The 26,804-nt window shown below is 49.1% G+C and overlaps 1 protein-coding gene across 1 annotated transcript in view; it reads right to left on the reverse strand.

The window, feature by feature from the left end:
- Positions 1-26,542, reverse strand: part of Pitpnb (phosphatidylinositol transfer protein beta) — a 44,749-nt gene extending 18,207 nt beyond the window's left edge. Inside the window, exons 1-7 of the mRNA XM_051161743.1 lie at positions 26,483-26,542; positions 21,648-21,678; positions 18,700-18,845; positions 11,922-12,013; positions 11,386-11,393; positions 10,677-10,751; positions 9,348-9,431 (exon numbers count right to left, since the gene is read on the reverse strand). Coding sequence (XP_051017700.1) covers positions 9,348-9,431; positions 10,677-10,751; positions 11,386-11,393; positions 11,922-12,013; positions 18,700-18,845; positions 21,648-21,678; positions 26,483-26,502 — 456 coding nt within the window. The 5' untranslated portion in view covers positions 26,503-26,542. The remainder of the gene's footprint in view (positions 1-9,347; positions 9,432-10,676; positions 10,752-11,385; positions 11,394-11,921; positions 12,014-18,699; positions 18,846-21,647; positions 21,679-26,482) is intronic.
- Between the last annotated feature and the right edge of the window lie 262 nt (positions 26,543-26,804).

Below are 26,804 nucleotides of genomic sequence, written 5' to 3' on the forward strand. Positions count from 1 at the left end.
GCCTTCATTTGCATATAATTATTATGCTAATTACAAATCATTCTTATCTATTCATTAAAGCGGAGTCCCAAAGGACCACTAATTGTCAATAGCTTGTTGGCCTAGTTTCTGTCACTGAATGTACCTCAGAGGGACAGAGCCGCACTACACATACTCTGTAGTTCAGTCCGTCATGAACCCTTCCACTTCCACCAAGGAACCCTAAAAGCGTGTTTACAAACACCTGTACTGAGCTCAAAGGTGCCGTCAGAGTGCAGTTCCTGCTGCCGTGCACGATGGCCCTAGAGGGACCATGGGTGTTCCTCACAGGCACTGACTGCCAGAGGCTTCCTCCTACTTTCCAACCGTGCCCTCTCCTTGCCTCAGCGCTGTGTGTAGGAGGGCAGATGTCAGCATCTCGGCTCTGAAGAGAAGTGCACTACCCAATGTGTGACGTAACACCATGCACATCTGACAGCAGAGCACCAAACGCTGCTCCCACGGTAGACAGTGCCCGAGATGGTCCCCTTTCCAGCCCTCCCCCAGGGAGCTGAGCTTACTGTTTGGGGCATGTTTTATGTACAGAATTACCATGTATTTGTTGTTTTAACATTTGCCTTACTCTATATGTAGATACTTTTACACTCCTTAAAAATGAAAAGACACAGCAGTAACCCTAGTACTCGGGAGGCAGAGGCACGGCAATATCTGAGGTTGATGCCACCCTGATCTTCAGTGAGATGCTGTTTTAAAAACCAAAGCAAAGAGGGGCAGGAGAGATGGCTCAGTGGTTAAGCGCACTGTCTGCTCTTCCAGAGGTCCTGAGTTCAATTCCCAGCAACCACATGGCGGGTCACAACCATCTATAATGAGATCTAACGCCCTCTTCTGGCCTGCAGGTGTACATGCAGACAGAGCACTGTATACGTAATAAATAAAGCAAAGCAAAACCACATCCTGGAAAGGGGGGAAAAAAAAAGGCGGCTCTGGGCCAGGAAACTGCTCAGCAGAGCAGCCTGCTTGTTCGCTCTCACAACCTATGTAAGGTGGAAGAAAGCCCACTCTACAACCCTGTCCTGACCTCACATGTGCACCAGCCTCCCACATCATCCACAGACGCAAGCACGCAATAAGCCACTTGCAGGCATTTAAGACTTTAGATACCAACCAAGTAAGTTTTAACACATTAGCATGTCAATGTCAGCAAAAGTGTTCCTTAAACACTCATTTTAAAACCGGATCACCTTTAAAGTGTGTTTGGCAGTGTTTTAACTGACAGCACACACTACAGCAAACCCAGTAAATCACACAAGGGGGCTCCCTGCTGGGTGTGGGCGTGGCCCAGCTGCCCTGCAGCTCTCCTCAAGCACACAAGTGTGGTCTGTCTGTTGACACTCAAACTATTAAGCACTGTGAGACCATTTCCTTTCAGCAAAGACAGAATATAGAACACAACATCGTTCTTGCAGACAGCGCAGCTCCCCAGCAGTGCTCCCTGCCATACCCTGGGAGAGGGGAAGGGCTAGGCCGCTGCCCGCAGCAGCACGTCGCGCTAAAGCCTGCTCAGGCAGAGAACACTTTGCCTGAGCAGACTGCCACCAACGTGCCCACACCCTCAATCCCGGGACTGGGAGTCAGGTGGTCTATGCAGCAAGTTCTGGGCCAACTAGGGCTCTAGAATGAGACTTCTCAAAATAAATAAGTAAATAAGTAAAAATAAAAATTACATCTCTGAAAAAGAATGTTAACAAGAAACTGCTCCAGAACATTTCTCAGCTCTCAAATCCTCCCTTCTTGCTCTCCCCACTATTTTTCATCTAAAACCTGGAAGAAACTTAAGTTGGTGTAGGGTCCAGTCAGAACGTTCTTTTCATGAAGATGTTTTACACACTGATTTTGAAGTGTCCACGTGGAAAAAGCAGTATGCTATTTCTCCACAAGAGGGTGCTGCTGCTAACCATGCCTCCCAACACACCAGGGGCTCTCTAATCCATGCTGGAAGTGCTTGACCTTGGAAGGAGCAGACTCAAGTGGGAAAGCATTTGCGCATTTCTTTTTAGTGGTGGCCATGCTTACATTTATATCCTCTTTGAAGATGGGGAGGGGGCTTTACCGCTTACTACAAATGATCCTGTCAAGGGCTTGCTCCACTGTGAGCAAAGGCTAGTTAGTGAGAGTAGGAAGGGTACATGTCTCAAGCACACCCAACACTGCAGCCTCAGCCCTGAGGCTGGTTTCTCCCTCCCCCGGCTGCTCTTCCCTGCACCCTCCACACTGGCAGCCAGGTCACAATCCTCACACCTCCCTGTTGCATCAGGAGCAGAGCTTCTGAAGGTCTGCCAACTTTTAAGCTGGGGAAAATATCTAGGTTCATTTTAGTAACAGAAGGAAGAGGTGCTCCCCTGGGATTAGCCAAAGGACTCACGGAGCTGAGTCACAGGCTGCTCCTAAAGAAAAGCTTTGCAGAACTCAAAAGGTCAGCCTGGCTGGGAAGACTGGCTTAGCAGGTAGAGGTGCTGACCCCAAGGCTGCCAACCTGACTTCAATATGGCTGAAAGAGAACCAACTCCTGCAAACTGTCCACCCACACTCACAGGAGAGGGAGAGAGAGCGGCAGAGACAGAGACAGACTGATGGCGTACCCTGGCCGGTAAGGTGTCATCCACCGCAGATTAACCTGCAGCCTTGGGTAAGCTAACCCAGAAGAAAATGTCAGCTCAAAAGCTGGCAAAAATAATGATTCCGCATGGCTTAAACGATTATTTACTAGCCTTTCCCAGCCATACTCTACTCTATATAATTCTAAGAGGGGGGAAGAGTGTGTTTCCTAAACACACTCTTCTATCTCTAGAATGTGCAGTAAGGGTATATTACCAAGACTGTCCATCAAATACACAATGTGTAGATACCGTCTAGCAGAACTCAAAATCAAAAGGAAGATAATGCCCAAGCTTACTCCAAAGCACCCAGCACAGAGCAGCACAGCAGATGATGGGCCCACGGCCTTACTAATCAACTCAGCCCAGTTTCACCAGCTTGGCAAGAAAAAGGAAGTGTAAGAACAAAAAAGCTTTTTGTAAAAGTATGCAAACTTGTCATTTAAGACATTTAAAAGCAAACTGCATAGGTTAATTTCTAGAACTTCAGGCTGACAACCATGGCTGGTAGGTGAAGGCATTTGCTGCATCAGCCTGCTCACCTCAGTTCAGCTGAGGAAAGCCACTGAAGGCGGGAGGAGAGCGGCCTCCACAGGGCAGTCAGGGCACGCCCTCCCCATAGACAGCACAAAGACCCAATAATGTGCCTGTGGTGTGTGTGTAAAAGCGTGAGTACCCACATGCCACAGGGCATGCGTGGAGGAGGGCCAGAGGACAACCTGCAGGAGTTGGCTCCCATCCTCGGGGACTGGACTCAGCTCCTTGGGCCTGCCACCTCACTGCCCTACAGCTGTGTTCTTAAATCCTATCTTCCCAGTCATCTAGGACCTCTGAGTTACTAATACCACTTTATTACCAAGTTCTTCAAAACATACAATACACATTACTTTAGATTCCAAAACTCTGAACTATCATTTTATCATTTCTCCTACATAAAAAGAGACCCACCCTGGAAGTTATGAGGTCACACAGCATACATTCACCCACGAGAGAAGCTGACAGGCTCTTTCGCATTCCACATGAATCCCTTTAAATGTGGTTCCAATCTCTCTTTTTTAAAAGCATGCTCATTTCTTTCAAATTACTTCCAAAACTGAAGGTCTCTGATGTTAGTGGTTCGCACACTTCAAGCTCGTGAGCCTCCTCTCCTGGGAAGCGACTTTTGTATACAAATCATGGAAAGCTACTATGACGAGTGCTGGGCGTGATTAAGAGGGCCACATTCCAATTGTGTACCTCAGAAAACAGAGCAGAAGCAGATGTCAACCACTGCCTCTGTGTACATTCTGGAAATGAGCTGTGGCTGCACTCGAGCGTCTCATCAGGGCAGCTGGGGAACCCAGGCATGCACTGTGCTCAGGTATCAGCAGCTTTAGAAGGGGAAACCTTTCGGCTTAAATTTGGATGTTTTATGCTGTACACACTGACTCTTTAGAACCTAAAAAGGCACGTTTTAACCTGGCCATGGGTCTTTGTAAGACAGGTGGCATCATGCATGGCCCATGGTGTAGATCAGGAAAGTGCTACAGCACCCTTTGTCCACTACTGCCTGCACAATAAAACCCAGGCTCTCTTCTTTTCATCTTGTTTTTCTGAGATGGAGTCTCCCTATGTTGTCCATGCTAGTCTTAAACTCCTGGGCTCAAGCAACTCTGGTTGAACCTCAGCTTCCTTATTTCTGCCAGGGGAGGGGGAGATGCAGCTGCCCCTGAGTTCACTCCACATGGGAAGGCGCCTCTTGCGGAGCTGATGAGACACTGTAGTGAGCAGAGTGCTGCCCTGACGCCGAGGAAAGGCAAGGCAGGGGTCGTGAGCAGGAGCAGAGCTTGGGCAGGGGCATGTGAGGAGGAAGAGGTGCTCTACTGGCTCAGCGTGCTCTGTGACTGCTCAACTCCAGAGAGAAGGAAAGGCCCCTCCTCCTTGAAGGGCACAAGTCCTCACTGGCACACCACTTCAGGGCCTTTCTCTTCAAACGGGAAGCCAGTTTTGCAAGGTGGATACAATCTAATGAGCCAAAGAAACGGAATGGAGATATTTATACAGAAATATCAGATCGCCCACTGCTTTCTTTATGCAATAACGTATCTAAACCAATTCTTACAACAGACATCACCAAACACCCCTAATAACCCACATATTTACACGAACGTGGCTCCTATAGCAACTGTGCTGTGAACCTAAGTCACACTGACAGATTTTTACAACAAATCTTTGCTTCTAGAGTTATTCTGACAACGCCACTTCAATTATACAAACATGCCAAAGCATTCAGCCAAGTATGCAGAACACTACAGGTCAAATAATAGTCCCTCCAACACCGGGTGAAACAGTACCTAAGAACGAGCAAACACAGCAAGTCAAAACAGGCTAAGCCCTAAAGCAAGCAGTCACTCTGAGCTGAGATGTCTAGATCTAAGGCACCTGCAGTGACAGACAACTCCCACCAGGTGGCGTGGAAAGAGTCAAGCGTGCACTGCAAACCCTGCCCTGCTCCTGACAGGCCTTCGCCATTCAGTCTCCCAGTCACTGGTGTGCCTGTTGTTTCTCACAGAGCGAGCAGCAGGGAGAGCTGCCACTGTCAGGAGCTTGCTCTGAGCTGAACAGAGTTCTACAAAGGCCTGCAGCACAACCAGGAAGATCTGGTTCAGGAGTTTAGTTCCTAACACCCGTGTGGACAGCTGCGTGTGGCCTCACATGTCCCTGTAATCTCAGCACTGAGGGGAGAAAGAGAAGAATCTCTGAGGTTCGCATAAGCAAAGACAAAAACCAAACAACAACAGGTTCAGGGAGAGATCCAGCCTCAGAAGAGTAAGGTAGGGAGACATTCGATGCCCTTTGGTCTGTGTCTGCTCAGGAACTACACACAAAGAGCTGAAAAAGCAGCTTCTGAGAGAGAGAAAGCAAACAGGAAAGAAGCAAGCTTGCTCACTCAACGTAAAGTAAAAACCCCAACAAGCAACAGAGACATATTACAGCACTCACTGAGCTAAGGTGGTGGTGGTGGTGGTTGGGGGCACACAAGAGAGAGCCCACTGCCTTCAGAAGGGCTCTTCAATTCCCTTTCTCCAAGGTACCAACATGGTTTTTGTTTGTTTGTTTCTCGAGACAGGGTTTCTCTGTGTAGCCTTGACTGTCCTGGACTCACTTTGTAGACCAGGCTGGCCTCAAACTCACATCAATCCGCCTGCCTCTGCCTCCTGAGTGCTGGGATTGAAGGCGTGCCCACCACGCCCGGCTCCACCAACGCATTTATTTGAGGTACAGAGTCAACTACTATGGCTCCACCCAGGTCCCCAGAGCTCACAGGGTCTGGGGTGACAAAGTCTGTGGTGCAGTGCTGAGACATCAGGGTGGGTGACTGTGGGATCATGAAGACCAGAATCCTAACGCAGGCCCAGACTCAAGGCACACGGCGAGGCCTGGCTGCAGGCTGCAGGCTGCGCAGAGGCAGTAGTGACGCAGCCCACTGGGTGCACAGCCCCACCCGGGCTCATTGCTGATTTGCATCACTCCATCTCCACTGAGAAGCAGTGGCTGCACACTGTCCTTGGGGAACCCCAGACTTGCTTCTCCTGAGAAACTACTGCAGGAAGACGAAGAGCGGCTGAGGTCACTGTACTGGTCACTGACTGGTCAGTGTCAGGCTGTGGTAAAACCTCACACGGTGGGCTACCTCACGGCACGCCACCAGGCCCCGCTCCTCCTGCCCTGCCCGTGTCTGCAGGGAGGCAGCGGCAGCACTTTGCACGTGCTCACGCACCTTCATCCACAGGTGACTACAGCCCGGCATCACGTGTGCCTCCCCATCCTAGCAGCTCCTGACTGTGCTGAACAATTAAGACTGCAGTTTCCAAACCCGGCACCCAACAGCAGGCAGCTAATTACTAGAAGTGCAGTTTTGCTAGGTCAAAGTGCATGCACAGCGGTGATGGCACAGCTCCATGAATACTCTCATAGGTCACGTGTGAGAGCGGTTCCCTGACCTGGCAAATCCAGCTGTGATGGAAATGGAAACAGACGTAGCTATTCCAGTAGAAAGCCACCTGCACAGGCTCAGCTACACTCAGAAGGGGACACTGAACCTTCCCCTTTCTTTCCTGCTCTTCCCAACCATGTCATCACCAAGGCATCACGCATAAGCCTAAGGAACAAGCTAACAGCAGGACTCGTCCCTGAGGTCTAATTTCTATGTAGAAAAGACAGACACACAAACCAAGATTGTGACATGAGAGTGATGGGGCAGGAAGCAGAAGTGTAATGTACAGGACTGGGCCACTTCAACCACTGCCTTTCTGTGCCTGAGTCCTTGGTGACCTTTGGTGACCTGCAACACTGTGGAACTCCACTACTTAGCTAGATCATGGTGCTGGTTTGGTCTCATCCAGACTGTGAGCCTTGAGGCACTAGCACCGACACTGGCAGGCTCCCACAGAGCTGGCAGTATGTGAAGTGTGCACTGACGTGTTGTCCGCTGTGGCATCTGCCCTTTTAGAATTGGAGATACAGCCTTTTAAAAAAAGTCTTTCCTTATGTGTCTGTGTGAGCGCTGTGTCAGGTTATGTGCCCCAGGGACTCAGGGAGGCTGAAGTCCACCCAACAGCCTGCAGTTGAGGCAGGAGCGAGCCCCCGGAGATGGCCGCTGGGAACTGAGTCAGGTCCTCTGTGAGGGCAGCAGCTCTCCAGTCGCTCAGGCCGGGCTCTCAGGTCTGCCATCCTACGTGCTACCAGCCGCGCTTTCATCATCAGGACATTATATTACTAGAAAGCACACAGACCAAAAAGCCCACTGCGACACCAATGTCAAAGCAGCTATAATGCCCGACAGTGATGAAAGCTTGAGGAAAAGTGGTGTATCACCCAACATGACACTGTCAAGCCTAAAGAGGAGGTTAAGTACTAACAGATGCTACAATAGAAACAGAACTTGAAAACATGCGCAGTCTAACCAGCACCCAGACATAGCAGCACGGCGTGTTTGGTAAACACCCAACCGGCAAACCGCAGTGGTCGGCAAAAGCTGAGTGAAGAAGCAGTGGGGAGTAAGGGCTGGTGATGGGCAGTGCATCCTCTCAGGGCACAAAACACATCAGAGCTTGTCAGTGGTGGGTGTAAAGCCGTGAATACATAATTTGCCACTATACTGTACATTTATAGAGGATTTAAATGTTAAGTTTTACCCTGTGTGTATTTTATCTCACACACACACACACACACACAAACAGGCACTGCAAATTCAATATCCTTTAAGTTTGCATCTACTTGTATCACAGTGTGAAACTGCACACAAGAGCTGAGAGTCTTGGGAAGCCAACCGCAGGAGTCGGGCTGGTGAGAGGGCTCAGAGTTGAGAGGACCACTTCTTTGCAGAAGACCAAGTTTCCCACACCAGGCAGCTCACAGCCTTTAACTGCAGATCCAGAGCACCTGACACCCTCTTCTGGCTTCCTAGGCATCCACATGTACACACATGCATACACACACATAAATAAAAAATAAAACGTTGTACACACACACACAAGTAAAAATAAATCTTTGTGCATGTGCTCACACATACACAAAAGAAAAAAAAAAACCCTCAGGCGAGGACTCCTCAAGTGTTTGGTGACACTGAGGCAGATACCAGCCCAGCGCAGCTGACAATGAGAGCCAGGCCTCCAAGTACTCATCTGGCAGCCACAAGGTGCCCGCCCACATTGAGTGCTGTTCAGTAGTCAGCTCACAGGCACAGGGAGGTCACATAACCTTGTCTAAACCAAAGAGGCAGCAGATGGCAGAGCCTCAGACTCTGAATCTAGAAGTTGCTTTCTTGACCACAACCATCCCCACCAAATCACAATGCCCAGGTCCAATCCACTCCAGGACCCATCCATGGAAAACACACCCCACAGAAGCACCTGTGCAGCCTTCTCACCTGCAAGGTGGCGGAGTGGAAGGCCGCCCTGGCCACACTCTCATACCGTCCACTTTTATCTGGGACAAGAACCAAGCTCTTCATGTTCCCAGCAGAGCCAAGGCCTGTGGTGTGTGAACTACGTAGGCCCAGGTTTGGCCAACACGGCACTTGGATACCAGAGCATCACTGCACTCAGGACCACCGATCCTGGCGTGCTCCACTGCTCCCCCTCTGTCTGTGACCCTGTGCTAGGCCCCGCCAGCCTGCTGCCTACCTCATCCTAGATACTTCTCCTGTGCTTTTCTCTTATATACACTATGGCTAAAAGACACCCCAACAAAAAGGGAAGCTATCGTTTAAATGATCCCCACGTGAACAGATTAAAATTGCCCCCTCCACAAAATTGTAAAGGTGTAAATATCCTTGAAATTGAAGTAACTTCAAACCACGGTACAATTTTAAGACACCAGGCTCACTCCTACTCCGCAGAGCCCACACCCTGATTGGTGTGTGTGCAGAGACAAGACATGCACGTCAGGTTACGTTACGGTCGGTCTGTCACTGGGACCACACTCACTAACCACCTCCCCAGGCCAACGATGAAAATTCCAAGCAGGAAGGGGCCCTCAAAGATTGGGGTCTGGCCTCGCAATGACTTAGAGACCACACAGAAAGAAACACTCTCTTCCTACAGGGTGACTGTTGCCAGAGCAGACCTGAGCTCCGTGGTCTTTCACTATAGAAATGTAGACTACGCTGAAGCCAGTGGCCGTGGGATGCGATACGCACACATGGGGATTCCGTCAGTTAGTACTCACTGCTGGTTCAACCTGACTTCGATCGGCAATGTCTATGTGGACAATTTCAACGGTTTTCCATGTGTTCGGATCCAAACCGTGAACCTGTAAGAAAAAGAGAACTTAGTGTTCTTTGTCAGAGAAGCATCACATACCCATATGCTATCTGAGCTCGAGCCCCTCAGGAGTGGGGGTGAAACTACTCTCTTGAGACCTGGACAGCTTTCACTCTTTCTACAGCTTCCCCTGTGAGGGGTAGATGCACGCACGAGAAGTCCGTCAGGGTTGTTTCTCAGCAGTAGTAAGAGGAGATTTGAGTAACTGTTTAATGCTAGTGATCTAAGCAAGCACAGTGCTTGTGACCCTCCACTCCCATGCTGGCAAAGGCAGCATGACAACCAGACCTCAACAAGCTACTCTAGGGCTAGAGAGACGGCTCAGTGCTGAGGAGCACAGGCTGCTCTTGCAGACGACCAGGGCAGGCAGTGCTCTAACCGCTGAGCCATCTCTCCAGCCGCAGTCACACACAGTTTAAAACATAGTCACTTCATATCACTTCATTCAGACCCTTTAGAGAACGTCCTGTCACTGGCTCCACTGACAAGCACACAGACTCAATGTAAGCTCTGTGAATGGGCACAGTGCTGACACAGCACAGCTGTGACCAGGATCTAGCGCTTCACTCATTCACACTCCTGTAGGATGAGCACAGTAACACTGAGTGTGTGGATGCGCACGCGCGCGTGTGTGCACCAGCAGGCAGCCTGCGGGGCACTCACATTTTCTAATGGCCTCTAGGTGCTGGTGCTCCAGGTCGACAGGCACTGAGGGCACCAGGGCTGGCCATATGCCTCCCCCCAGCAAAGCCCTGGCAGGTGCTCCTGAAGTTGGGCATGAGCGTGTGTCAGCCTCTCGTAACGTAAGGCAGGAGCTTGCCAACCACGCACTTTCTCACCCCTGCCCTCTGCTCACTCCACAGCCTGCGGCCCAGGACAGTGAAGAGGAAGTAAACATCAGAGGAACCAGCCTGCTAAGCAAAAGTGCTCTGGTGAGTAGACGGAAAACTATCTAAATCCACCAGGAAAACCGGGCTGCAGCACCGTCTGGGATGCTGTCCACCCAGGCTCGCCTCTCCAGAGTCCTCTCAGCATGAGGCAGGGACTGACAAGGAAGCCGGTTTGTGTCTGGCTGGCCTCACTGCAATGGGGAGAGTGGACATTTTCACGTTCAAGTGCAGAGCTGGCACCACGCTGACGGTGCTGGCCATCAAACCCAGGGCTGCGGACGTGCTGACCAGCATGCCACCAACTAGCTACAGCGCAGCCCTTGAAGTGCAGTGTGGAAACTTACATTTTCTAAGGTTCCCAGGTCAGGTTTGTGCCACGTTTCGATCTTGATGAAGAAATCATCTTTCATGTATTCATTCTGCAGAGAACACAAGAACATGACACGCCCTTCACAGCATGACACCAAGTCCAGACACCTAGCCCCCCATTGCACTTTAGATTTATAATTTTTATTTTATGTGTGTGAGTATTTTGCCTACATCTGTGTATGTGGGCACATGTGTGTCTGTGCCTGCGGAAGTCAGAAGAGGGCATCAGATTCCCTGGAACTTGATTTGTGGGTGGTTGTGAGGCACCGTGTGGGTGCTAGGAACCAAATCTAGGCCTTTCAGAAGAGCAACCCCATGCTCCTAATGGTCAAGGTCAATCTCCAGCCCCAGTTCCTGATTTTTAAAGACTTGCTGGGTACAGCAAATGATGCTTTTATGTATTTCAAACACTCCCACTAGTCACGCAGCACAGGGGCAGAAGAACAAACCGCGAGCTTTGCTGAGCAACTCTGACACCCAAAGTAAGCAGCAGAAGCCAACGAACACAGCAAGGCATGTGGCACCAGCCTGGGAGAGCTGCAACCCAGAGCCCTGCGAGTGAGGGATGGCAGACAGGGTACAGGGTAGGCCACGAAGCCATGGGAGCTTAAGCAAAAGGCCAGAAGCAGTTGGGAATCACCACGATGCAAACACAAAGTTTAAAGAAGAGTGTGTGCTACTCACCGTTACAACTGAGGCAGAGAGAAGAGGCGGGCAGCAAAACAGGAAAAACTTCAATTAGATGGAGTCAAGACAGCCTGTCCCAGTACTTTAAGTCAGGTGCACTAAGTTATGCCAAACATATAACATTTAGTAGCTTATGTCTTTAAAATGGTCTCTACACAAGTGACACCAAGAGATCCTCAATTTAGGTTATGGAGTACAAAGACAATATGAGGAATAATCTACCCTAATTTAAAATAATGCTAATAACATCATTCATGAAGACTGTTTGGCAAATCAATCTGGAACACCCTCCTAGAGAGTTGCTGGAGCACACCAAGGCACCTGAGTGCACATGACCTTTATGATTTCTGCATTCACTTGTTCACCCCAAAGCCAGCACCTAGCAGGACCTCCTTCGGGTACACACAGGTCTGGGGAGGCCCACATGAGGACTCACAGCAGGTGTGGTCTAATGCTCGTAAAGCCCGGAGCACTGAATGTCCCTGTCCCCATGCTAAGGGCAGCAGGTGCAGCGCCCCTGGGGAGCAGCTTACTTGTTCTGCAGTAGGGGTAGGCATTCCAGGCTTTCTCGTGGAACACCAGGGAGCCCTCGGGAGCAATCATCCTCACAAACGCAGGGACTTTGCTGTGGGGAGAAAGGATATTTTCAACTGTACCAGCCTTTCTGTTTCTATCAAAATGGTCATCACACTCCAAGTCTGATGAGCTAGGTAGCACTGTTTACTTCAGTGGCAAACTGGTGTTAAAAAAATGAGTAAGAAGTAGTTTTTGTGTGTGTGATTTATGTTTTAGTGGTATAGACGGCTTTACACATGGTAGGCAAGCACTGGTACCACTAGTTTTCATCCCCACCTTCTTAAAAATGTGTGTGTGTGGACATGTGTGCGCATGCATATGTGAGCACATGTGTGTGTGTGTGTGTGTGTGTGTGTGTGTGTGTGTGTGTATGTATGTGTGTCTGTGTATGTTTACGTGTGCGTGCATACATGTCCACCACTGGACATGTCAAGGTTAGTAGGCAAATCTGTGTTGACCTTCCTGATTTACCGAGTATGAGTCAAGCTCCCTGGAAGGAACTGCAGAGGTTGGCTGAAGTCACCAAGTCCACACACTGGCTACAACAGTCGCATTCACACCATCAGGCTTCACCACAATAGAAGCCAGCCATGAGCTCAGCTATGTGTAAACAGCAGTCACACATGTCAGTGAGCATGCAGACCTCAGGAGGTCTACCAAGGAGCTGCCAGCAGTTCAGTCCGTCAATGTAGAAAAGAAGGCTGGCAAATCCCCCTGTGGATGACATCAGATGACTCTGCATAGCCCAACACTGGAAAACCTAATACCTATAAACCAGTGTAAAACCTGGAGCCCCAGTGTGCACCCCCAAAGCCAAGGACGCTAAGTGCCCCGTGCTATGACTCTCCACCTTGTTACTTTGAGAAAGTCACCAAGCCCCTGTAATCCTCTCATCTGGGGTTAGAGGTGTGCACAGCCATATCCAGCTTTTCTGTGGCTGCTAGGGATTTGAACTCAGATCTTTATTCTTGCTCAGCAAGCACTATGACCCGCTGAGTCATCACCACAGGCCCACTTTTAACATTTCCCTACCCTAATCTCAACTGCCGCCTATTAGATTCCAAGACTGAGTCTACCACTGAAGGTATTGTCTTAAAAACGCAGTCAACACAATCCCCGTCTTTGAGCTGGCTGCTCCAAACTTACTGTTGTTTTTGCACCTAGCATGAGAATATTCACTAGCAGTCTGTCCTCATGTGTCCAGTAGTGACTAAACCTGGGAAATGTGAACAGAATAAACAAAATGTAACTTAAATTTAGCTTTTAAGAAGAGACATCTTGAGCCGGGTGTGGTGGTGCACACCTGTAACCCAGCACTGGGGGAGCCAGAGGCAGGCCATCTCTGTGAGTTCGAGCCTAGTCTGGTCTACAAAGCGAGTCCAGGACAACAGAGAAGCTCTGTCTTGAAAACATACACACACACACACACACACACACACACACACACACACAACGCACGTGCGCAGACACACACACACACACACACACACACACACACACACACACACACGAAGAAGGTACCTAACTGGAAGCACAGATGTCATTTTTCCTTTCTTGTAGAAGCCACCTTGAGTAATGAGTATCACCTTTAGCAGTTTAGGGAGCCTTAGAAAAGTGAAAGGTACGAAATGGAGCTAGGCCCTCAAAGTGCACACAGGAGACGTCACTGCTGTGTCCTCCCCTGAGCACTCGGGAGATGGTGGCTCCTCCTTTGTTCTTAGCAGGCTCACTTCAAGGTGCCCTGTCCAGATTTGGGCTGGCTAACATCCACACGTGCCCATAACATGAAACACAAGGCATGCCCCTTTCACACACTTTCAGAATATTGACCTTGGGATCAAATCAAGTGCCGCGATTTATCCCATTGCAATGGCAGAGGCCACTTTAAGATGTGACCACAATAGCATGATGGTGACAAACTCATGTGTTCCCAGCCAGGGAAACTGAAGAGCAGAAATGGTAAGATTTTTGTCTGCACACGTGAATGCCAGAGGCCCCTGATCCCTGGAGCTGGGAACTGAACTCAGGCCCTCTGCCAGCGCAGGACATGTTCCTGCCCACCTGGGAAGCAGCTGTCCCAGGAGAGGAGGAGCACAGGCACCTTACATGGCTCCCATGACTCTAACTGCCCTGCAGGCGCTTGGAAACCATGAGCAAACGGGCAATGCCAACACAGCCTGCCCTTCCGGGGGAGGAAGCAGGAGCAGCAGAAGGCAGAACCCAAGACCTGTCTGGACTCTCAGCACAGGGCAAGGGTAGAGCCAGCGGCAGGACAGCAGCCTCAAGGAGGCCGAGCCCCGGCAGTCTCCAGCACTGCCAACCGCAGTGCCCGAAGCAGAGAAATAAGAGACAGGCTGGCCGGGCGCGGCGCTCAGGTCGACCAGGTGGCTCCTCGTCCACAGGCTCAAGCAGGAGCCACTGATGCCCTGCGAACAACAGCTGGGGCAAGCCTAACATTACTCTGGCTCTGTGTGGGAAAGTGGGCAGAATCAATTCCAAATGGACAAAGACTTAACCACGGGGTGGAGTGAGCCAGTGGCTGGTGGCGAGCACAGACAAAACCAGTAAAGTGGAGTTCCATAAAACAATGAACGTTTTAGGCTTCAAAAGGCATTGTTTAAAAAATAGCAATTTAGGGGTTGGAGAGATGGCTCAGTGGTTAAGAGACGTGCCTGCTCTTCCAGAGGTCCTGAGTTCAATTCCCAGCAACCACATGGTGGCTCGCAACCATCTATAATGTGATCTGATGCTTTCTTCTGCAGATAAAGTACTCATATACAGTAAATAAATTTTTAAAAAAATAACAATTTAGTTTACAGACTGGGGGAAGAGCTGCAAGTCACCTGTTTGATAGGGTCCTACCACAGAAGCTCTGTCCAGTAAGAAAGGCTAGGCATGGCAGGGCAGCCTACAGCCCTCACACTCTAGGAGGCTGAGGAAGGAGAGTCACAAGTGTAAGTCTGAGCTACATTGGGAGACTGACACAAGAAAGAAAGAAAGGAGAAAGACTTGAACAGGATTCCTCCAATAATATGCAAATGTCCAAAAGATCCATAAGGAAACTCCAGCATGCTTAGTCATCAGGGACATGTACCTCAGAAGCACAGTTAGGTGCTCTTCATATGCAAATGGCTATAATCAATAAACCAAGGGCGATAATCAATACACCAAGGGCTGTAATCAATAAACCAACGGGCCTAGGACTTGCTTTGTCTGGGTCAAGTGAAACCCAGAACTTCACGAACTGGATAAAATAAGGTGTTGGCGGTCTTAGCCAAATCTGCAATTCTACTGCTGTTCGGTGGGTACTGGGCACACAAAAGATCTAAATGTTATGCGAACAAGTTCCCTCCCTCAGGCGGAGAGTGTACCATGCTCCGGGGACAGCGGGCACCACCCAGAATGCTAACACAACGCCCGAGGAAGAGGCTGTACTGATGGCCTATCCTGGAATCTAGGTCTTAGTTGCTGCTGATCTGTGTCCAACCATCAGTCAGCATGACACTAATGAATCTGAGAGCTTGCCTTGTCCCACGGCCTTTCCCACTTCCAGACAGCAGCAGCAGCAATGGCCCCCATTTGGTCTCTACGGGGGGGTGGGAGGGAGGCTCGTGGCCGCCTGTCACCATGAAGCTACACCACTGCTGCCCTCTCCCCCTCTCTCCACCACCGCTGCCCTCTCTGTATTTCTGTTCACAGCTACCATTTGTGGACAGGGGATGAAGGGCCTGGGAAGAGTGGGCACAAGAGTCAAGCAGCCTTCCCTGTCCCACTAGTCCCCTCTGCTCCTCCTCAGGGGACCTGTGCTCACTGGGTTCTCAACTGGGCTCCTCATACGATGACCAAGACATTAAAAGTCAAAGCGAACAAGCCCCTGCTACTTACTGACACAGCAAGTGTGTACCCCTGTCTTCTTGTATAAAACTCAGCAGCTGCCTCTGCCTCAGGGCTGGTACACAGAAAGGCAAGTGGACTGACTCTGTCTCCTGCTGGAGCAAAGATGCTGCTCCCAGAGACCAAGAACACAGGAAGGCTGCCTCTGAGCCCGGGCACTGCCAGCCTCAAAGTCCTAACCTCATGCCTAAATAAGCTCCTAGGCAATAATACCACTTGCAGGGACCATGTTTACAGCTCACTTCAACCAAGAGTCAGTATTTATGGCTGGAAAGTTACCTAAATTAATGTTTCAAAAATGGCATTTTACAGTGTTCTTTCCCATAAAAGTGGAATCACCTGTATCTCAGCAGAAAGTCATGAAAACTCATAACATTTTAATGACCATCTAGGCTTTTATCTGATTAGGTTTTAAAACATGAACACGGCATGACTAGTGATCCAGTAATAGGCTTTCTATACAGTAAGACGCCATCTTTCTAATATCTGAACCTTTAGGTTTCAAAGGATATTACAAATTTAAGAGGTGTTCTGGTTGGTTTTCTGTCAACTTGACACAAGCTAGTCAGCTGGGAAGAACTTCTGAGAAAAGGCCTTCCCTCCAGCAGCCTGCCGGCAGGTGATCAGAAAAGCAGGCTGTTGAGTGATGCTCTCCACAGTCCCCGACTCAGTTCTTGCCTCAATAATGGCCTGTGGCTTGTAAGCCAAAGGAACCCTTCCTCACCAAGCTGGTTTTGGTCATGGAGTTTTGTCACAGCAACTCTCTAAAGGACATTGCAGATCAATACACAACTTCACACATCAAACCCGTTGGCTTATGTTAGCATTCCCAGAAAAAATCCAGTGCTTTCAGTAAGAAACTTCTAGCTATCTGTAGAACTCAATGGTGAATCAAAAGTTTTAGTGAAAGAGGCTGTAGGAACGGCTCAGTGGTTGGCAACGCGTGCCAGAGATCAGCTTCCAGCACACGCAGGGCAGAGCACTACAGTGCTATCTGTGACCTCACACAGGGCAGAGCACTACAGTGCTATCTGTGACCTCACGCAGGGCAGAGCACTGCAGTGCTATCTGTGACCTCACACAGGGCAGAGCACTGCAGTGCTATCTGTGACCTCACACAGGGCAGAGCACTGCAGTGCTATCTGTGACCTCACACAGGGCAGAGCACTGCAGTGCTATCTGTGACCTCACACAGGGCAGAGCACTGCAGTGCTATCTGTGACCACACACAGGGCAGAGCACTACAGTGCTATCTGTGACCTCCTTCTGGCCTCCACGGCAAGTCCACACTTGCAACATACAGCACACACATACAACATACAGCACACACATACACGTAAGTGGACCTATGATCTTAAAAAAAAAAAAAGAAAGTTATGACAAAGTTTAAGCTTAATCACCTAAGCTCATCTGCACTTTAGGAACATGAGTAAGATTAATTTTACTATAATGAGAAAAAATGAAGAAGAGCAGAGATGCTCCACCCCACCCCCCACCCACGGTAACAGACCCGGGCCGGGGGGCGGGGGGAGGGGGGGGGCCGGTTGTCGGGCGGCGGGAAGATGGACTCAAGAGCTACCTCTAGCCCCTGTACACATTTCCTACTGTAAAGAACCTGAAAGAAAAGATGGAAACCAGACTGTGAAGCTTAACAGGAGCGCACAAAGGAACTCTAGCCGAAGACAGGGGAGCAAACAAGTGGTGTGTGAGGTATCAGTCCCGACCTCCTACAGCAGCCAGCAGACTGCCAACCACGCCCACCTGAAGCACAGGCGGAAGCACAGGGTTGCTGCCTGTGAAACTGGCAAAAATTCTAAACAGAAAAACAAGGAAAATTAATCGTATGAAACGTGAGAGGACGATTTACATGGACCCTTCTTTCTCCTAAAAATTACAACTCTAGGGCCCCAGAGACGAGTTCTATAGCTACAAAAACTGACCTAAGACATGGGACGACCTTCATTCCCTACCAGCAGTGCAGTCGGATGACTATGCTGTCTCCACGTGACCAAGCTCACTTGGCTTCACACGTCACACGGGGCTGGGCTGGGGGAGCTGTTACTCAATTGGGAAAGTTCTTGCCTTGTAAGCATGAGAACCTTCCATTCAATCCCCAAAACCATGTCTAAGTGCTGGGCACAGTGGTCTGTACCCACAATACCAGTAGCAGTCAGTCTAGTGTAACTGGCTGACTCCAGGTCAAAAGGAGCCCTATCTCAGAGGAGACTTTCATCCACAAACAGCAGCAAACACACTTACCCAAAAAGCCTACACCCACCCACATGCCCATTAGAAAAAAAAAGACCCCTCAAGATATCAGATGAAAGCACGGATGAGCTAGGATCTGGAGGGATAACCCTTCAAGTGTTAGTCAAGGATATTGATGACAAGGTGAGGATGTGTTTATCTTAACTTTATGTGTAGGGTTAGGGTTTGTTTATGTGTGTGTGTGTGCATGTGTCACAAGCGTGCCTGGTACTCATGGGGTCAGAAGTACCAGGTATCCATGGTGCTGGATCCCATAGAACTCGAGTGACGGGTGGACGTGTGCCACCACTCGGTGCTGGGAACCAAACCTGGATCCTCGGCAAGAGCAGCCAGTGCTCCTGGCAACTAACCAGATCTCCAGACGAGGATGAGGGTGTAATTTTATAGTCTGCCTTACTGTTTGAACTTGTGTTACAGGGAGATATATCACTTTTATCATTTAGTATAAAATGAGGGGCCCATAATAAATTAAAGCACAACGCATGATCACAGCAGATATAGCTCAGTGGGCCTGCTCATAAAGTTGCTAAGTAGCACTGCAGGTCACAGGTCACAGGTGGAAACCCCTCTTGCCTCTTCAGGTGGTAAATCTTGTGTGTGTACTGTCCCTTCTCTCCGTCCTTTTCATATGGTTCATTCTTCAGGACTTCGATCCCTTCTCCACCGCCAGTCTCGTTCTTACTCGCTTCTGCGACAGAGTAAAGCTGCCCAACCTGATACTGAAATTCAAAGAGCAGGGTTTTACTAAGTCAGTAAAAGTTGCAAAACTTTCCTATGCTAAAACCTTAATAAAGACAACACAGGAAAGCCACACAAACTGTTCAGCACATATTCTACATGAAGACAGACCTCAAGTGACAAATGCCGGATGGTCAGAGCATTTCCTTTGTTCACAAACAAAAGTCACTAGCATTTTACTTGTGTAATAACATGTATTAAGAAAATATCAGCACTTAGATCAACCTGAGACACAGCTGCCCAGCCTCTGAGAAGCATTTTTACCTCTCTTGCATCTTAGAAGTGTAACCATAAGGCTGAACGGCCAGCTAGCTCTCTATTCTCAGCACTAAGAGGCAAGGCATGTGGTCTGCTCAGAAGAGCCTGGAGACCTTTTAGCACAGCTGAGAAGATACAGTCTTGGATAGCCAAGATCAGAACTGCTCAACAAAATTCTCTAATAAACACAAACTTCCTGGAAATACAAACATGTAAATATTAGCATCAAAGACTGGTGAGCGCTCAGTCAGCCCTACTCCATAGTGAAGCAGGGCTCTCAGTGGTGGGGGAGCTCCCATGAGTCAGTAGTACTGAACTGTGCCACAGCAGTCACAAGGAGCAAAATGGATGCTCCAGGGACCAGTACATGGAACTATTGCCAATTTCTTCAAATCTGACTAAGACAGCCTTTTTGTTCTAAGAAAGCATTTTTGTTCTTTATAATCTTATTTTCAAAGAAAAGACATAAAAATGTATCTCTAAGAACTCATAATTCAAAGCTAAAATTATAATTGAAAGAATAGAAAGATCATCATAAGCTCAGAGATACTCCCATTTAAAAACCCACGACTGCAGTGTCACCATGCCAGCTAACCTGACAGTCCCTGTCCTCCACCCGTATTACTCAAATTTGGAAGGGTCTGAAAGGCTGGAACTAAACAAATTTCTTAAATGTTCCAAAGTGAGTATCTATTTAAGACTTTGGACTGCAGGAGGTGTATTCTGTTTCCTAACAGGCGATTTGGGTTAGTCTAATGCCTCAATTCTTAAGTCGTTCAAAACCCACTTTCCAACATGCCAGATTCCAAAACAGGATTAAAATGTCTTTAAAACAGAAGACAAATTTGGTCTAACAAAAATGCGTAAAGAAATTAAATGACTGGATTCCCCCACAAGATTACTGAATTGGTAACTTGAAGAAAGTACTAGGTTTTCTTATTGGTCTTAATGAAAATATCTCAGTGTCAGGTGTGATGGCACATGCCTGTAATCCCATCTCTTGGGAAGATGAGGCAGACAGATCTCTAGTTCCCAGACAGCCTAGTCTACAGAACGAGCTCCAGGACAGGCAGAGTTACATAGAGAAACCCTGTCTCTCAAAAAACCAACCAAACAAACAAATAAATAAAAAGATAATAACAACTCAGACTCTTGCAGATGACAGAGGCACAACAGACATGCTTGTTAAATCTAAGTATAACAAAAAACTAAAAAGAACTGGGGTGCCAATATCAAGACTCCAAATTTCAGTAAGTTGTTTCTATCAGCTATCACTCCCATCCCCCACAAAACACACACACACACACACACACACACACACACACACACACACACAAACCTAGAAAAATAAATGTCAAGTTCCACCTGTGAGTTCAAGTATCAACCATGCAGATAAAGAGCAGGGGCCTGGGCGCACACCTTTAATCCCAGCACTCGGGAGGCAGAGGCAGGCAATCGCTGTGAGTTTGAGGACAGCCTGCTCTACAAAGTGAGTCCAGGACAGCCAAGGCCACACAGAGAAACCCTGTCTCGAAAAACCAAAAAAAAAAAAAAAGAGCAGGGGCCTGGTGCGCTCAGTGCTGTGTGTGATATGGTGACACCCATGCAGCTGTACTCAAGGCCACACTTCTCCTCGGTTCTGCTCTTTCTTGTCTTCAGCATCTGTCACTCTGTTTCTGACCCACTGTCAGCTGAGGGGCTGAGTTTGGCTACAGGCGCTAACTTCAAAGCCGCTCTGCTGTCCTCCCTGTTGGCTGCAACCGCAGGGTGCAGATCCCCACCGTATCATCAAGACCACAATCCCTGTCAGCTGATGGTAAGGTCACATCTGCAACGCCATAGCAGTGCAGAGCAACACGTATGGTGCGTGTAGCCATGCGGCCAGCTATGTAAAGCCATGAGGTCATATCACATTAGCACAAACAGATCTGCTGGGGACGGTGAACTCCACGTTAAAGTGAAATACAAGGTCTTGGGGTGGTGAGGTTGGCAGGCAGAGCTGCACGGGAAAAGCTCAACATTACCACAGGCAAGACAAAGGCTTAAATCCCACTGCTCAGGTAGGGCAAAGCATGTCACAGAAAAGCAAGTTCCGTGGGCAGACAAAGGCCAGCAGCCACGGAGGCCAGCTCTTCTCTCCAGGCAGCTCTCTTACCTACAAGTACTTAAATGGAGGCTGGAATCTCATCTTTCTGGGACAGTGTTGACAGAATTTCTATACTTGTTAATCTATTTTCTACAGACCCTTCCGAATGAGACAATATAACAGAAGTTCATTTGTTATTATCTGTAACGGACAATGGAATAAAAAAAGAAAGCTAAGGCTGAGAGTATAGCTCATTGGCAGACTGCTTGCCTAACGTTTTTGAGGCCCTGGGTCCAGATCCCAGGACTACACACACACACACACACACACACACACACACACACACACACACACACAGCAAATGTGTATTATAAAACAGCATAGGTTAACGTATCAGTAGACCATAACAATAGAATTGCACAACAGCAAAACTACTTACCTCCTGAACAGAACACGGCAAAACCACACGGCTAAAGAGAAAAAGAAAAAATAGACGTTATATATATTGCCGAACTTGGAAGGCTACCCACCGCACTGCCCCAGGAGCCAAGATGCAGAGGTGACTCTGTACATGGAAAGCAAACACGAACAACCTCAGTACCTGCAAGCTCTCTGGTCAGAACACACATGGAATTGTTAGCATAGTTTCACTCACCATGTATGTGCTGTGCGCTTTCAAGATTTCTGTCTCCGTGTATGAGTGAGCACCCATCAAAGCCAAGAGGGTGGGATCACTGGCAGAGCAGGTAGAGGCCACAGACACCCAACACGGGCCTTCTAAGAGAGCAATCAGTGCTCTTAGCTACTACTCAGCTCTCTTTCTAACCCTGGGGGGGCGGTGGTTGGTTGGTTTTTCGAGACAGAGTTTCTCTGTGTAGCCTTGGCTGTCCTAGACTCACTTTGTAGACCAGGCTGGCCTCTAATTCACAGATGTCTGCCTGCCTCTGCCTCCTGAGTGCTGGGATTAAAGGCGGGCGCCACCACGCTTGGCTCTGTTTGCTTGGTTTTGATACTTCTTATAGAACACAAACATGCTTTAGAGGTCATGAACGAGTATCTCCGGAAGTCCTTCCACAATCTAATTATTCAAGTTCAGTGAGACAACTGTAAAGGTGGCTTTGTAATAAGCAGTCTTGCACCTTACAAATAACACAACCTCTCAAAAGGGACAGCCAGCATGAGGAGGCTTTGTGCTTGAGTCTGTCCCAGTGTGTGCTATTGAGCACAGCAAAGGTCATTTGTAGAGCTCCACCTCACCACAACACAGGACGGCGACTCAAAGTCTACACCTGCATTGTTTCCATCATGACATCACATGGTATCTCCGCAAGGAGATTCCTCATTTGTACAAATGGGGTTCCCTGCTAACCCTCCGCATTGCAGGTCACCGTCACCCTGTGTGAGAATGTCATCTGAAGATCAGGACCACTCAAGGCAGAAGTGTCATACTTCTACCTCTCTTGGAGAACAAAACGCTGTTACGTCCTTCCACAAACAAACATCCCACATCTCACCCTACCTACCATGCACAATAACTTGCTGTGTCACTACACAGAACATTAACTGGAGAAAGGCGACCGAGAAAGAAAGAGTGTGGAACCATTTTTCAGGGCCATTAACACTAGAATAAAGAATTAGTAAGTTCAGCCGGGTGGTGGCAGAGGCTGGCAGAGTTCTGAGTCTGAGGCTAGCTATGCTGGAGCATTTTCCCAAGAGTCACGTGGCCATGGCTATCTCCTGAGGTCTGCAGGTGGTCGGGGACATGGAGAATTAGGTAAGAGGTCTTCTGGGGACCACTTCAAGAGTTATTAAAGGACTGGACCAAGATGTAGGATGTAGACAAATTTCACAAAAGCAAAGATAAGAGGTGGGTAATTTCAACACTCGCTAGCAGAAGGTGCCCATTTTTGTTTAACAAGACTTTCAAAGAAATCTTGTTGTGTTGTTGTTTGAGACAGGGTCTCTCTGTGTAGCCCTGGCTGTCCTGGACTCTTTGTAGACCAGGCTGCCCTTGAACTCATAGATTCGCCTACCTCTGCCTACCTAGTGCTGGGATTAAAGGTGAGTGCCACCACGCCCGACTCAAAAGAAATCTTTCGTAAAATGAAAGCGGCTACAACATTGAGAATGATAAATCAAATCTCCAAAAATCCTCATCAAAGTTTTTCCAAATAGAACCAGCAACAAATGCTTTAAAATCAAGACTTTTACACTAATAGCAACTTCATCTACTGCTCCCTAACAAGAGACAAGCCTATCCTCAAAGTCCTTGCCTGTTTTGTTTTGTTTGAGACAGGGTCTTACTATGTAGCCCTGGAACTAACTCAGAGATCTGCTTCTCGTGGATTTGGTATTAAAGGCATGTGTCACCACACTTGGTCCTGAAAGCTGTTTTTAACTCTTTAATTCTTACCAAAAAAAAAAAAAAGTTCTTCTAAGATATGAAACATGTCACAGTAATTTACCACACAGGAACCAACTAGTCACTGTGACAAACAACTAACTGCATGGGGCTGACTGCAGGGGAGTCACTTCATTTAATGGTACTGAGCACTTGCACTGTGCTGGACAAAGAACACACTGGCAGAAAACTGACTCTATCTTAAACGTCTAGGGGGAGAAAAACAACTAAGAGAGACCTTCATGAGAACAATTAATGTTTACATAAGTAACAACATTTACTAACTTACTTCATAAAGCAAAGGTATGCAAAGCACAGGGCTGGAGAGATGGTTCAGAGGTACTGCTCTTGCAGAGGGCCTGAGGTCATTTCCCAGCACCTACATTAGGCAGCTCACAACTACCTCTAACGCCAGCTCCAGTGGATCCAATGCCTCTGGCCTCCAGGGACATCTGTACTCAGGTACACAGACACATGTAAGTGCACATAATTTAAATAATAAAGACAAATCTTAAGATTTGCAAAATGCCTACTGAGCAAGCTTCCATTCAGGACTGCTGCTCCTGCACAGCACTCCCCTAACCGTCAAAGGGTTACCCCACGGTGAATTCACATTCTGAGGACGGGGTAGCCTACTACACTAGAAACCACCAACACCTCACATCCAATCGGTGCAGCATCTCTTTTGCTAGGTGGCTTGGGACAAGTCAATTTCTTCCTGTCTCATATTCTGTTTTTGTTTTGTTTGTTTTTCAAGACAGGGTTTTCTGTGGCTGTCTCGGACTTGCTTGGTAGACCAGGCTGGCCTCAAGCTCACAGAGAGCCTCCTGCCTCTGTCTTCCCAAAATGCTGGGATTAATGGCGTGCACCATCACGTCAGGCCCCATATTCTCCTGTTTTACTATCTGCCACTGGAAAAATAAATTATGTGACATTGCAAGATACACTGTTAAAGTTACTCGGAAGAAAGTTTTCATATAAGCTCAAAGTTTAGTAACATGAACATGATTTAAATGCAAATATTTGCTCTGTACAGCATGCAAAAGTATGCCTGTTTTCACGTTCCCTGTCACTAACAAAAGGTAGTAATTTTCGGCTCACAGATGGCCCAGCAGGCCAGAGGCACTTGCCTCCAAGCATGACCTGAGTTCCAGGTACAGGTCCCAATAGAAGAGAGTTTTTGCCAGGTGGTGGTGGCACATCTTTAATCCCAGCACTCAGGGAGGCAAAGGCAGGCAAATTTCTGTGGGTTCACCAGGCATAGTGGCGCACACCTTTAATGCCAGCACTTGGGAGGCAGAGGCAGGCGGATCACTGTGAGTTCGAGGCCAGCCTGGTCTACAAAGCAAGTCCAGGACAGTCAAGGCTACAAAGAGAAACCCTGTCTCCAAAAAAAGAGAGAGAGAGAGAGAGAGAGAGAGAGAGAGAGAGAGAGAGAGAGATTTATTTACTCCTGCAAGTTGTCCTCTGATCTCCAAAAGCACACTATGGCACCTGCCTGTACATACATACATACATACATACATACATACACACACACACACACACACACACACACACACACGTGCCGCGCACACACACACACACACACACACACACACACACACGCGTGCCGCGCACACACACACACACTTTAAAATGTTTCTAAAAAGTAATTTGTCATCTATTCATTTGACAAATGTTTGCTGAGGGGCTGGAGAAACGGCCCAGCGGCTAAGAGGACTTACTGCTCTTTCAGAGTAACTGGGTTCCGAGTCCAGCAGCAGCATCTAGCTCCAGGGAATGCAATACTCTCTACTTATCTCCAAGAACACTGTTGGCATGTGACACACACACACATGCACGCACACACACATGCAGGCAAGCACTCACACACATAAAAACAAACACATCTTAAAAAAAAAACAACAACCAACAAACGTTTGCTGAATGTCTGCTAAGTAGTCAAGACTGCTCTACAAGCTGGAGGCATCAGAGTGAGTACAGCGTTCAATGTAGAGAGAACACACACAAAGACAAACACAAACCCCCCAAGAACACACGAGTGAGCACCTCGAAGGCGAGTTACTGATTTGAGGAAAAAGCATTCGAGGCAGCAGAAAGAGAAGGAAACGGGGCAGCCCTGAGTGATTAAGCCTATATGCAGCGCCACAGAGGAGCAGCAAGGGGGTCCTGTGATGCTAGAACGGGCAAGTGGGGAAAAAAGTGTACATAGGAGCAGAAACTAGAACCTAGGTAGTGTACAGTAGAGGAACTGTTAGTGGTTTCTACGCGGTTGACGTTAACACAGACGAAGTGTCTAGACAGATAAATTAAGGCTCTCTTCTTTTTAAGACTCTGAAATGAAATCAGGGGTGGGGAACGACAACAAAATGGGTCACACTTGAGATCCCTAATTGCACAGGGACACCGGTTAGGGATATGACAGCCGAACATTTCCTGCCGCCACCGTTTCCTGCGAGGTTCTCGGCTCTAGACAGTGGGGGAAGCCACAACTTTTGCACCCGCGACAGTCTTCATTTGCCACACCATGTGTTTCTTTAAACGCCGCACCGTAACCCGGTGAGGCAGGTGGGGCCGGTGTGTCGCCCCGGTGAGACGTGAGGGGCCTGAGATCGGCCGCAGGGAGACGGTCTAGGGTCGGGTCCCGGGCAAACTTCCGGGCGAGCGGTGACCGGGCAGTCCCGGCTCCCACGGGAGCCCCGGCCGCACCGCCGAGCCGGGCGCTGACTGCGGAGGGCGGCGTCGCCTCCCAGGGCCTCGGGGCTCCGGGAAGAGGCCCGCGGCATCCCGGGAGCGACCCCGACGCCGAGCCAAGCGACCCTCCCCAGCCCGCGCCCCGAAGCCTCGCTCGGGCCCACCGACCCACTCACAATTCCTTAATCAGCACCATCTTCCGGGAACCCCCTTCACAGCTGCCGCCGCCAGCCGCCGCCGCCGGGCCTCTCGACACGCATGCGCGGTCCCGCCCCCCGGGTGGTCCGAGCCCCGGCCGCGCATGCGCGTCCGCACCTTTCCGCCGCCGGCCATTGCGTCAGCGCGCCCGGAGGGCTGACTCCGCCTCCTCCGCGCCCCACCCCCGGCGCACGAGGGCCGCCACTGCGGCTGCGTGGCCCGTTGGCGCGCGCGTGCGGTTTGGCCTGCGCCTGCGTAGGCTTCTGCGAGCGCTGGGGATGCGAGCTCCCCGCCGTCCTC

Source organism: Acomys russatus, chromosome 19 (assembly GCF_903995435.1).
Source record: "Acomys russatus chromosome 19, mAcoRus1.1, whole genome shotgun sequence".
In the NCBI taxonomy this organism is placed as follows: domain Eukaryota; kingdom Metazoa; phylum Chordata; class Mammalia; order Rodentia; family Muridae; genus Acomys; species Acomys russatus.